Here is an 11910-nt window from a genome sequence, read left to right as displayed (position 1 = left end):
CTTTTATTTTATCTCGTTCTTTGCTTTTCAAGCTTTCATCATGTATTGATTATTGTGTTTTACCATGATGTTTGTAGGTGCTGATAATGTTGTACAAGTAGTCACGGATAATGCTTCAAACAATATGGGAGCAAAAGGGATGTTGAAAGAAAAAAGGCCGAAGATATTTTGGACCTCATGTGCAACGCACACCCTCAACTTGATGGTAGAAGCGGTTGGTAAATTAAAGCAATTTGGTTCTACAATTACCAAAGCAAAGGAGATGACTATTTTTCTTTATGCACATCATGCAACATTGGCGTTGATGAGGTCTCATACAAAAAAGAGAGACATTGTTAGGTCGGGAGTGACAAGATTTGCTTCGGCATTTCTTACCTTGCAAAGTCTTGCTGCAAAGAAGAAACAACTAAAGGAGATGTGTTGTAGTGATGCCTGGGAACAATGCAAGCATACACGTACAAGGAAAGGAAAGTCGGCTCATGCCACCATAATTAGTAGGACATTTTGGAAGAATGTGTCTCTTTGCATCAAGGTAAGAAAATTAATAATGTTCTTTAATTGTGTCTTGTCATCTTGTGTTATATGTAATATGTTAAATACTAATGTTGTTCTTATCGTATGTTGCAATGCAAGGTTTTTGAGCCATTGGTGAAGGTGCTTCGATTGGCTGATAGTGATGGACAGTCCATGGCCTCTATGTATGGAGAAATAATAGAGGCAAGGAAGGCAATATTGCTTGCGGTTGAAAATTCAGAGAAGCACTATAAGATCATCACAACAACCATGGAGGGCAAGATGAATGGGAAGTTAGATACGCCATTGCACATGGCCGCATATGCACTGGATCCCTATTATAGTTATGCTACCCCAAGCATATTTGTCGATGTAGAGGTCATGAGTGGATTGATGGAAGTTATTGAGACCTTCTATCATGATGATGATGAGAAGCAAAATAAAGCACTTAACGTAGACTTGCCATTAAAAATAAGGAGGGCATGTTTGCAAAGTTGGCTGCCTCCAAAGCTATAACGAATGCAAATTTCAATCCCGGTAAGCTTGTTCTCCTACATACTCTTTGTCTTTTTGCATTTTGCATTTCTGAAATTATGGGTTGATGGATTGATGCATAATACTTTTTTTTTGTTTTCTCATGTAGGAGAGTGGTGGGCAACTTATGGACTACAAACTCCTACGTTGATGCACATGGCTTTGAGGATACTCAACTTGACCACAAGTTCTTCTGGATGTGAACGGAATTGGAGTGTTTTTGAACAAGTAACTCTTGAATCTCAACTTGTAGTTATTCAAATTTGATATTTAGTTCCTTACTTTATTTATGAACAAATGTGAATGGCTACTTGATTAGGCTTTACTTTGCAATTTTTAGGTGGATGCTAAGAGGAGAAATAAACTAGATGTAAGTCGTAGGGACAATCTAGTTTATATCCAATTCAATGGAAGAATGATGGACAAAAGAAAGAAATGTTCCTCCTCTCGTGATGTTCTCCTTGGTGAAGATGCTTCCATGGCACAAGATTGGATATGTGAAGATGCATATGTTGAGGACGAGGTTGATCCCGACACCACCATTGATGATGAAGTGGGGGCCACCGAGGCTATAGAGCCTTGTAGGAGTGCAAGAGTGAGAGAACTCCATGAAGTAGAAGAATTTGTTGCTGATGAAGATTCAGAAAATGAGATTGCTTTGGAAGAGGAGATAGAATTTGAGTCTGATAATGATGAGATGATTGAAACAAATGAGGACGAGGATGAGGACGAGGACACAACACAACCTTAATTCTTTGGTTCATGCTATTTAGTATTTACCTAGTAATTTATTTTGGTTGTGGCCTTGTGGGAGAAGGAGAACTTTGTCTACGTGTGCTGTTTGGTATTTTCCTAGTTTGAGTTCTCAACTTGTCATGCAATGCAACTATGCAAGATTGCAAGAATCCATGAACGATATTTTTTTTGTGTTTTATGGTTGAGGATCTTGTTATGTTATGCACTTATGCAAGAAGTCAAGAACTATGATTATTTCATTTGTGTTTTATGGCTGTTGTGAATTGTCACCTGTGGACCTTGCTATGTCATACTATCATACATACTTGTGGACCTTGTTATGTTATACTGTCATATCATACATACCTGATACTTGTGGGCCTTGCTATGTCATGTGATACATACTTGTGGACCTTGTTATGTTATGCAAATTCAAGAACTATGATTATTTGTTATTAAGTTACTACAAGTCTTAGAGATAGAGCACATAATGATTGTTGCCATACTTGTTGAATATATCATATTTTAGAGCATTGTTGTCACACACACGTACACTCATTCAACATTTTGCTTTTTTTTTGAACTCACATGTCACAACTCACATATGACCTCGGATCAAAATAATCAAAACATAAAAGTTGTTCGCCTTGCCGATACGAATAACTTTCATGTTGATTTTTTTTCATATTAGGTACTTACTCATTCCAGGGCATTTAAATAAATTCTTGCGTGGCCAAAATCTGATCCCAACACAAATCTGGTCCCAACACTAGGATTCTGAGATTTATAAAAAAAAGCTGACCGATTAATGCTCGACCGATTAATTCCGATTAATCGGCGGATTCACGATTAATCCCTACTCCCTAGTTGACCGAGCAGTTACCGGTTACCGATTTCCTGAACATTGATCTTAGAAGAGCATTTTCTCTCCCTCGTCTACCGCTATCCATAATGAATGAATTAGTGAACTGAATGACAATGATGTTGCTTTGTAATATTTTACTAAATCCAGGATTATTTGCCTCTGAAAGGATAGAATTTTGAATAATATTTGAGAAGACACATTATCTCGGAGACAAGATAAAAATCATATGTAAATTCAACATTTAGGATTTTTTTTAAGAGATGATAACACATAGTATTAAAAGAGCACCGAATAACGCACCAATTTTAATAAAATGACAGGCATATACTCATCTATAGTAGTATCGCTTCCATCAGTATGCAACAATTTTAGGCTAATAAAAGAATATGTAAGGTACATAAGTGCTTGTATAGCAAAATAGAACAAACCTTTTTTGTTTGTAGAACATGACAAGTACATCTTTTTATGTTTCAGAAGAAAGCACTGTACCACCAATATTTATCAGAATTTCCTCATGTTTTATATCACAAAAACACAGTCAACAATGGTAGCACATTAACACACAAATCCCTTGCATCCTAAAGCGAGCACAACGTTTGTCATACTAGGAGAACATCTCAAAGAGAGTTTACGAAGGATGGTAAAAAATCAAATAAATAATCAAAGATTGCTATATAGGTAGATGACAAATACCAGTGACACAGATGAATACATTGCCCATAAAGAGAAACCCAGGAAGAGGAAATATACCCCACAAAATCAGTAGAGTAGAATGGCCTCACTACGGGCTCAGGTTAACCTATCTGGAAGCTGTGAGGCTGGCATGATCACCACACAGGCTCATGTTTTATGCAATTTTGTATTCTCTTGGTGAACAGTATGTACGACAATGAACTACTTTGAGAAAATATAATTATGACAGTAATATCTTGAGCACCATAAGTGAAGGCACATGTAATTTGGATTTTTCATGGGCCACAAAATACGACATGGGATTCACGTACAGATAAATGTGTTACCTAAAGAAAATGTTTGACCACAAATGTATATGTCATGTGAATTTAAAGTTACTTACAACTCCAATTAATAGTGTATATGTAATGTCAAATTAAAGTTGCATACAACTGCAATTCATAGCGGTTTTCACCTCAATTTAAATATGTATCTGATTTTTTACGAACAAGAGTTAGAGGTTGACCCTGTCTAGCTAAGCTGTGGGTCAGTGTTTAACATGAATGAGAGAAAAACAAAACCACATCCTATTCTCTCATTGTCATGACAATGATAGGAAGAAAAAACAGACATTCATAAACAAACAAAAAGATGGGACTTTTCATTGCTTCCTAGCCCTCTTGTTCATTGAGACGACAGAAGGATATAATGATCGACGATGCTTAAAGAGAAATAAAGTTGACTGCATTATCAACAAATGACAAGGCAAACTGGAAACAGCGATCAAGATTAGCAAGCAACTACATTAGTGAAGTGAGTGATCACACTTGATAGTTGATGGTGCAGAAGTACTCGAAAAGTAAAAGAAACATATGCGTACAATGGAACAGAGGTTCAGCAAGGAATTTTTATACATAATATTCAGTCCTAATTCTCATATTAACAAGTGTATTGAGTTCCTGTTTCCTGAATTGTGTCTGTTTGGCAAGATACACGCAAAAAGATTTTGTACGGAATTGTGTGATCAAAAGAGGGGGGAATGAGGGGCAATATAAAGTACTGATTTTATATTAGATGGATCAAAGAACAGCTGCTGAATACCCGTGCGTACACCTTACAATTCAAAGTTTCAAATATTGTAGTAATAAGTAATTAAGAACAAGTTCATATATACACAGAAGTGGAAGGCTTCTGAATTCAGAAAGGGAGAAAAGACCTCACTCATATGATTCCATGGGTGAGCAGCCGCCGCTGTGTCCGCTGACAAGATGATGACAATCATACTGTGGGGCGTTGTGTAGAGTTTGGGCTATGACTCTGTGGTTGTGCATCGCCACTGTTCCTTCCTCGCATCTCAAATGGCAGCTAATAAGAAGAAGAAACAACAATCTTGATACACTACTAAAGGACCAGTCACATATGGAAATCACCAAGAACCATATCACAAAACTGGAGGCAAGAGGACACTTCTCAAACATCTCTCCATCTCCAACCCGTGACTGCTATAGGAACGAGTAGTGTTCCTTAGCAATCCTCATAGTGATTGGCCCATGCTCTCACGTCTGGGTTGGTCGATGTCGAACTCAGCCGTGACGAAGCGGCCGCCACCACGGCATCTGCATTGAAGGCCGTCGTCCTTGTAGCCCTGATCGACTGTTGTGCACGCCACCGTTACCACGCACCGCCGATGCCCTTGCAGCGTCGTCCTGTGAGACCACGCGCTGGGCCGTCCTCGAGGCGCCCACCGGCAACGAGCGAAGGACATGGACGATATAGTCACCGGACAAGGACAAGGGCGCTCCTCCGATCGTGACATGGACATGGGTGGGATCAGGCTGATCCCTAGATCGGACTGGGGATAAGATGGGGAGAGGCAGGAGCGGGAGAGTGAATGTGCCGGGGTGGTTCAGGTTGGGGAAAGAGATCTGTAGATTGAGGATTTGAGGTCGTGGGAGAAGTTGAGGACGTGCAGGTTTTCCTCTTCTAGTTTCTCGCTGCTTTGGAACGTGGATTTTCTCGGTAGACTTTTTCATGCGTGGGAATCCTACGGGAGCGGGAGGATGTGGTTGCACCTATCAATAGGACGAGGAGGTGGAACCATCGAGAAGGTCGAACCATCACGACGTTTGATCCTCCTTTAATAGTAGAGATTCCAAAGCTTGGAAGCATAGAAAAGAAATGTGACTGTATTCATTTATAACCGTTCAATATTAGAAATCACGAGGACATTATCTAAAATATTTTGCTATCAGTTCAGGACGGCAAAAGAAAGGCCAGAATAAGCTAATGCAAAGAAAACCTTTCATTGGACATATTTTTTCGTGTTGATTAGTAGGTAGAGTTGCCCACACTACATGGGCATTACACGGTTTTATACTACACAGAAAGTACAGTAACTCATATGTGCTTTGCCATGATATAGTTGACAGTACGCCATATAGCTCCTAGCACTTATCTGGCTAGTTGTAAAACTGGCATAACCATATAGTGACCTTACTGAGATAGAAACTATAGACGATAGACATCCCCTAAAGAAACTATTCATCATAGAGAATAATTCCACAAGTAGGTACATCCCGATTAACTTTCAGGGGTGTCACTTTGGCAAGTTACATGAAAGCAAGCTACTCAAAATGACAACTATCCAAGTTTGAAAATTTTGACAGGTTAATTAGTAAGCAAGCACAAAGCCACAGCGAGACATGCACAAATATTCAGAGGCGCCGATGAAAGGCAAAGTATTACAGAAGCGGGACAAACAGTACTGCAAGATCTGAAAAAATAGGAATTTTTCACCACCTAGTGCTTGCAATAAAAAATCATCTGGTTGGGAGATATGAACGGTCCATCATATCCCGACACATTCTTGCAGACAACGCTTAAGTTACACAGTATTGTCGATGTGAGAGCCTGACCAGACTTGCTGCCAACAGGAGGTTGATGGAAACGGAACATATAGCTTTCATCCAAACAACGGCTCCCTACAACACACAAATCAGAGTTTCCAACCGAAATTAACTCAAAAAAATTGCTCACATCTATGGAGATAGAGATGCAGAGCACCCACCTTTGGTGCGTGTGATGTTGTGGGGAGGACGCCGAACATAAATCAGATTTTCCAGTCCAAACTATGTCTATGTTTATACACGCTCGAGGTCGATCCAACGCTGGTGCAAGCCATGGCTATTAATGAAGGCCCTACCGTGCGTTACCATCAGTCCATACCTTCGAGGCTGAAAAGAAAGTTGTCCATCGACTTGGCACTTCGCCAGCGCGGCGTCCACTCCATGGTTTAGTCGCCGGGCAGAGCATCCTTCCAGGAGAGGCTCCAGCGGCCGGTCTGATTCCGCCCACAAACATCAGCCACCGCCGCATGCTGCAGCCTCCTATCCATGTCTTCCATCTGCGGGAGCGGCGAACGACGCAGGGTTCGGTGGAGGCCACCAAGGATAGCGGCGGGGGCAGAGGGCAGTGCCGGTAGAGGCGGAGGAGGAGGGGAGGTGCCACGGACTGGCAACCGTGCCAGAGGGGCGGACCACACGCAGATATCGAGGGAGGCAGCGGGTAATGCCGACAGAGGCGGAGGAGAAGGGGAGGTGCCGCGGACCTGCGACCGTGCCAGAGAGGCGGACCACATGGAGAGATCGCTTCCTATCGCCAAGGGAAAAGATTGGTCCTTTATTTAAGGAGAGGGAGGGGAAACGGAAAGGATAGTGGGGGCAGGACGATTGAGCTTTCTTCCCTGTTTGCGGATTGACACCATTGGGCTTCGGTGGTGGTAATTTAAGACCGGAAACAAAGCAGCAACATGCAAGTAATTTGTTAAATGTAAAAATAATTGATGATGTGGCAAGTTGCTGAGGTGGATAGGCTGCATGTCTAGAGAAATAGGATAGTGGGGATGAACTATTTAGGTATTATAGATTATAGATGAATAAATGGCGTGCATTGGTTTATGCATAGGCCAGCGGTTTAATCTCCTTTCCGGAAAAATAATAAACCGAAATGGAGTAGTATATGGCATGATGTTTTCAGGTTCATGCTCTGATTGGAAGTAGCATTATCAAGAAAATAGGCAAGAAATATTTTCCTTACAAATTTTACATGAGCGAGTCAACTAGTTTCGAGTTTTGAGAAAGCAGCTATAGGGAAACTGATTTTTGGGGAATATGAGAAGTCTGCATGCGGTGTTGCCTCTTTGATTGGAGTTTGTACTTTTGGGAAATAGTCTCTATAGTTTTTTGTCAAATCATGGTAATTATGGAGGTTAACCATGGCATTAATTTAGGGAAGAGTGGGTATACTGTAATACTCAGATTTATGGCTTGGGCATATGAGAAGACTTGACCATGCAGTGAACGCTCCCTGCATAAGAAATGACTTCTGGTCTGCTTGTGCCCTTCCAGTGCCTGGACGCCCCCTTCATAAGTACGCCTGGATTTGCATTCCATAGATACATTCTGCTACAGCGCAGCGGCCTTCACCACCACGGTAAGCTTCTTCTTCCAAGTTGTTATCTTAGTTTGCAATTTAGTAATGTTCTTTCTTCTTCTACACCTGCATATGGAGGAGCAGTACTCCTGTTTTTTGCTTTCTTCTTATTTCTGCTGAACTTCAGAAACTGTTAGGAGTGCAGAAAGCAGTCATGCAAAACAATGACAGAAACTGAGTTTATCAATTTAGATATGCATTTAACCATCAGTTCTTTTTTGTTTTCAAATAGATATCGTTAATCCATTTAGATATGCATTTTACCTCCCTAGTAGGATCACAAATGGAGCCTAGTGATCAATAGATTCAGTTAGAAAATTATTGTATCCATCAGAAAGATCAAAGACAGAGTTTCTTCTGCCAAGTTACTCTCTTCATCTTTCTAGTCATGTCCTTTCGACTTCCTCCCCTACAACTTAGAAGAACATTATTCCTTGATTTTGTATAATGATAGGAATTTCAGAAGCTGATTGTTCTATGGTTGTTAATCATCAGTGTTTTATTTCTTTTTATGCATGATGTCAGTGATCTATTTAGATCTGCATTTACCCCCCGTGGAACATAACAAAGGGATCTTAGTGATCAATGGATCCAGTCAGAATATTATTCAATTCATAGGAAAGATCATGCCAGAGTTCTTCTGCCAAGTATTTGTAATTTTATTCTAGTGTTGTTTTGCTTTCTTTTTACATGGTAATCAAAACAGATTTTCGGGGCAGGATTAGTTTTATAGTGTTGACAGCATTTTGTTGCTACTGTTATTTTCAAATAAAGAAATTCTCCGCTTAATCTCAAAAGATTCTAGGGCATAGTTATGAATCTTGAGTGATTTTAGGGTATTACTAGTTAGGCAAACAGAAATTTGAATGTGCCACCTGACATACTATGTGATTCATTCAACAGGACGTATCCAAGATGAGCAACCCTTGCGAATGCTGTGAAAGGAAGATAAGGTTCATCAGAAAAATAAATGGAAATTTTATGCATAGCATGGTAAGCCTTTTCTAACTTTCCTTGTTCAGTGGTTGCCTCATGTTTGTAGAGTTTGTTCGTTGCCTCAAACATTTTTTGCACAATTGCTGCTTGTTACAGGTCATTCCAGAGTGGTTTGTTAGTCAACTTGGGGGCAAAATCTGGAGAACCATCAAACTGCAAGCCCCTGATGGTATCATATATGATGTTGGACTTAGTGAGAATATGAATAGAATTATCCTCAAGTTTGGGTGGGCAGCATTTCTTGATGCCAATGAAATCGAAGAAAACTATTCCTTGATGTTTCGGTACCTCGGAAACTCCCTCTTTGAGGTTACAATATTTGATTCCAATGGGAAGGAGAAAGTCTCACGCAGTCACTATACCGATAATTCGAGCAGTTCTCATCCTGGAGCTACTCAGTCATCAGCAGGGCAAGGTTCAGATTCAGATGGAAGCCAGAAGGAAAGCTTGTACCGGTACAAAAAATCAGCAAAGATGCCCGCAATATATTCTTCTTCTGAGGAATTCTCAGGTTAAGTTGTGTACTCAGATTATTCACTTACTCTCTACCACATGTTCTCTTACTGTCAAAACTTCTTTTAAGAACAGAAGACAATTTTGTGGAGTCGGAGGATCAACAGATGCTTTCAAAATATTGTGTCTTCTCAGGGCGGTGCTATCTTACAGAAGCACAGAAGGCGAAAGTTCTTGCACTTGTAAAGAAAATTCGACCCGAAATCCCGGTGCTTGTTGTAGAGATGAAGAAGAGCAATGTAAAGCAGAGTGGTACTCTGGTACGTAAGTTTTACCATTGCACTTTGTATGAACTGCTCTTTTTCTGTACCTATGTACAATTTCTTTTCTATTTAGGGAAGTTGGTGGTCTTGCTCTAATGGATATGTTTGCACAAAATGCATCTACTCAGACAGTTGAAACCATGCATACAGACGAAGTACATAAGTATTATTGTTGTCTAAATAAGTATTATTGTTGTCTTATTAGTTGAAACTGTGTGTATTGTACGATTTAGCCTTTCTGACAGTCCCAATGTCTTAACTATTTAGTACTTAGGCTGTGAGATAAAATAGCTCAACATTATCACTATCCCTTTTTTCAATTAGGTAATATGTAAGGATTACGCACGCAAGCACATGCCATGCGAAGGAACAAATATCATACTCCAGCTGCCTCGAAAAGACAAGGGTTGGAAGTGCAGATTCCATATCAGGCCATCTGGAACATCTGACGCTGGTCGCCGCAACCTTTCATTGGGGAACTTTGTCCGTGACAATCATGTTAGAGAAGGCGATATATGCCTCTTTGAACCAATGACAAATGCTAAGGAGAAAAGATTCACTATGACTGTCCATCTCGTTCACAAAGCGGGCATTTATCATTCCCCTGGTGAAAGAACTGACATTGGCTCAAATCATGGAAGGACGAGCACTAAGATGGCAAGTGCTATGGATGAACCACCTACTGATGGTATGCCAGCTTGACACTAAGATCTTGCCACTGCTAGGATGTGTCACATTTCATTTTGCATTATACTTCTCTGATTCGTGTAACGACTTGTCCAGGTGAAGAGTACTCTTCGGAACATGAAGAGCATGGAGTCTCTGATCATTCTGAGGGAGGTTCTGAACCTCCCTTCATGCTGGCAGACAAAGCTTACCTAACACGAGCACAAGAGAAGAAAGTGTTGGAGAAAGTCGAGGAAATCGAGTCAGAAGTACCCTTGTATGTTGCTATCATGAGCAAGTCCAATGTCTATCGGGGTGGTGGCTGTAACACTCCCACCCTAGTAAGTTCATGAAAAACATTTTCTGTCGCTTCCTATCAGTACACTTCAGATCGGAACAAATTTCCAAATATTTTTGCAATTGTGTCATTCTAACATTTGCCCTGTTGTATGTATATAAACAGCACTTTGGCTACCAATACACAGGCAGATATCTTGTTCAGAAGTCTGCTGCTGGCCATCATCGTGGAAAGAGTAGCCTGATCAGTTTGATGCTTCATAGGGAGGGGAGGAGTGGATCATGGCCTACCAAGATGCAACACAGCATGCAACACACAACTCATGCGATGAGGGTTCTCAAAGGATGGACGTTTTTCGCCCGCGACAACCGCCTGCGGGAGGGTGACCTCTGTCTCTTCAAGCTGATAAAGAACAAGGAGCCTCTCACTATGGTGATCCACATCATTCGCCGTGAGGAATGTTAGCCTGAAGCATGTATTGCATGCTGCTGCTCTAGTGATCCTGAACCCTGGTGGTGGAAAACTATGTGGCTTATCTTGGAACGTTATCTTAGTATTTTCTTACTTCCGTGAGAACTTTGTTAATTTGAGAGTAATTTTGATGGTTCAAGTTTGAGCAACTTATTATGTGCTTCTGAGGTTGATTTGAGTGAACATGTTTTTTTTTATGGGATTCAAGTTTGATCTTTGAAGATGATGGTTTACATCAATCGCTGTGAGAAATGTTAGCCTGAAGGCATGCTACTGGTACTATTATCTTCAACTCTAGGAGCGAAAGCTATGTAGCTTATCTCTAGAGACCTTTTACGGTGCATCAAATTAATTTGGGCTGTTAATTTATGTGGCTTGAAGGGCCTAGGTAAGACAATACTACAACAGATTTTCGATAGTATATTGACTAGTTAGGGGTATTTTGGGTACTCTAATGTTTATCAATCACGCAAGCAGGTTTCTTCCCCGCCATGGCGCAGTCCACACCATCTAATACTTTTCGGTCGGCGACGCACGATGAAGACGATGAAACGAAGTTGACGATCTTGGTTCGTGCTCCAAACTGGCCTGCACCGCACGTACACAGCGACCTAGAAAAGCTACGCTAGTAGACTCACCGCCGGCCAGTCGCACGCATCATCTCCGGTGGTTTTATTTATTGCCCCAACTCAGTTTGCGATTACAAGGCCGATGGTGGCGAGCAGTAGTGCAGAACCGAGCACTAGCACCGGTTCGTAAGGCCCTTTAGTGCCGGTTCCATAACCGGCACTAAAGTGTGGTCACTAACCCCCCCCCCCTAGTACCGGTTCAGCACGAACCGGTGCTAAAGGGCAACCACGTGGCACGAGCCAGCTCCAGGGGCCGGAAGCCCT

General features: G+C 41.2%; 2 protein-coding genes across 2 annotated transcripts; both read left to right on the top strand.

Moving 5' to 3' along the window:
• Window positions 1–1203: 1203 nt before the first annotated feature.
• Window positions 1204–1798, top strand: LOC119273083 (glutamic acid-rich protein-like). Its single transcript, XM_037554378.1, has 2 exons — window positions 1204–1275; window positions 1388–1798. Exons 1-2 carry the CDS (start codon window positions 1204–1206, stop codon window positions 1796–1798), a joined length of 483 nt encoding a protein of 160 aa, XP_037410275.1.
• Window positions 1799–6498: 4700 nt separating this feature from the next.
• LOC119273082 (B3 domain-containing protein Os03g0619600-like) lies at window positions 6499–11011 on the top strand. The gene is made up of 8 exons (XM_037554377.1): window positions 6499–6609; window positions 8536–8605; window positions 8715–8803; window positions 8903–9317; window positions 9395–9579; window positions 9907–10270; window positions 10366–10589; window positions 10712–11011. The coding sequence occupies exons 1-8, from the start codon at window positions 6499–6501 to the stop codon at window positions 11009–11011; spliced, it is 1758 nt and encodes a 585-aa protein (XP_037410274.1).
• The last annotated feature ends 899 nt before the right edge of the window (window positions 11012–11910 follow it).

The sequence above is a fragment of the Triticum dicoccoides genome, chromosome 3A (genome assembly GCF_002162155.2).
Source record: "Triticum dicoccoides isolate Atlit2015 ecotype Zavitan chromosome 3A, WEW_v2.0, whole genome shotgun sequence".
Classification (NCBI taxonomy): Eukaryota; Viridiplantae; Streptophyta; class Magnoliopsida; order Poales; family Poaceae; genus Triticum; species Triticum dicoccoides.
This window is presented reverse-complemented; position numbering and strand designations above follow the sequence as displayed.

Coding starts and splice junctions, on each gene's coding strand:
- LOC119273082 (XM_037554377.1), top strand. CDS start 6,499: ATGGCTATTAATGAAGGCCCTACCGTGCGTTACCATCAGTCCATACCT. Junction 10,271..10,365: donor GGATGAACCACCTACTGATG/GTATGCCAGCTT, acceptor CGACTTGTCCAG/GTGAAGAGTACTCTTCGGAA. Junction 10,590..10,711: donor GCTGTAACACTCCCACCCTA/GTAAGTTCATGA, acceptor GTATATAAACAG/CACTTTGGCTACCAATACAC.
- LOC119273083 (XM_037554378.1), top strand. CDS start 1,204: ATGGCTTTGAGGATACTCAACTTGACCACAAGTTCTTCTGGATGTGAA. Junction 1,276..1,387: donor ATTGGAGTGTTTTTGAACAA/GTAACTCTTGAA, acceptor TGCAATTTTTAG/GTGGATGCTAAGAGGAGAAA.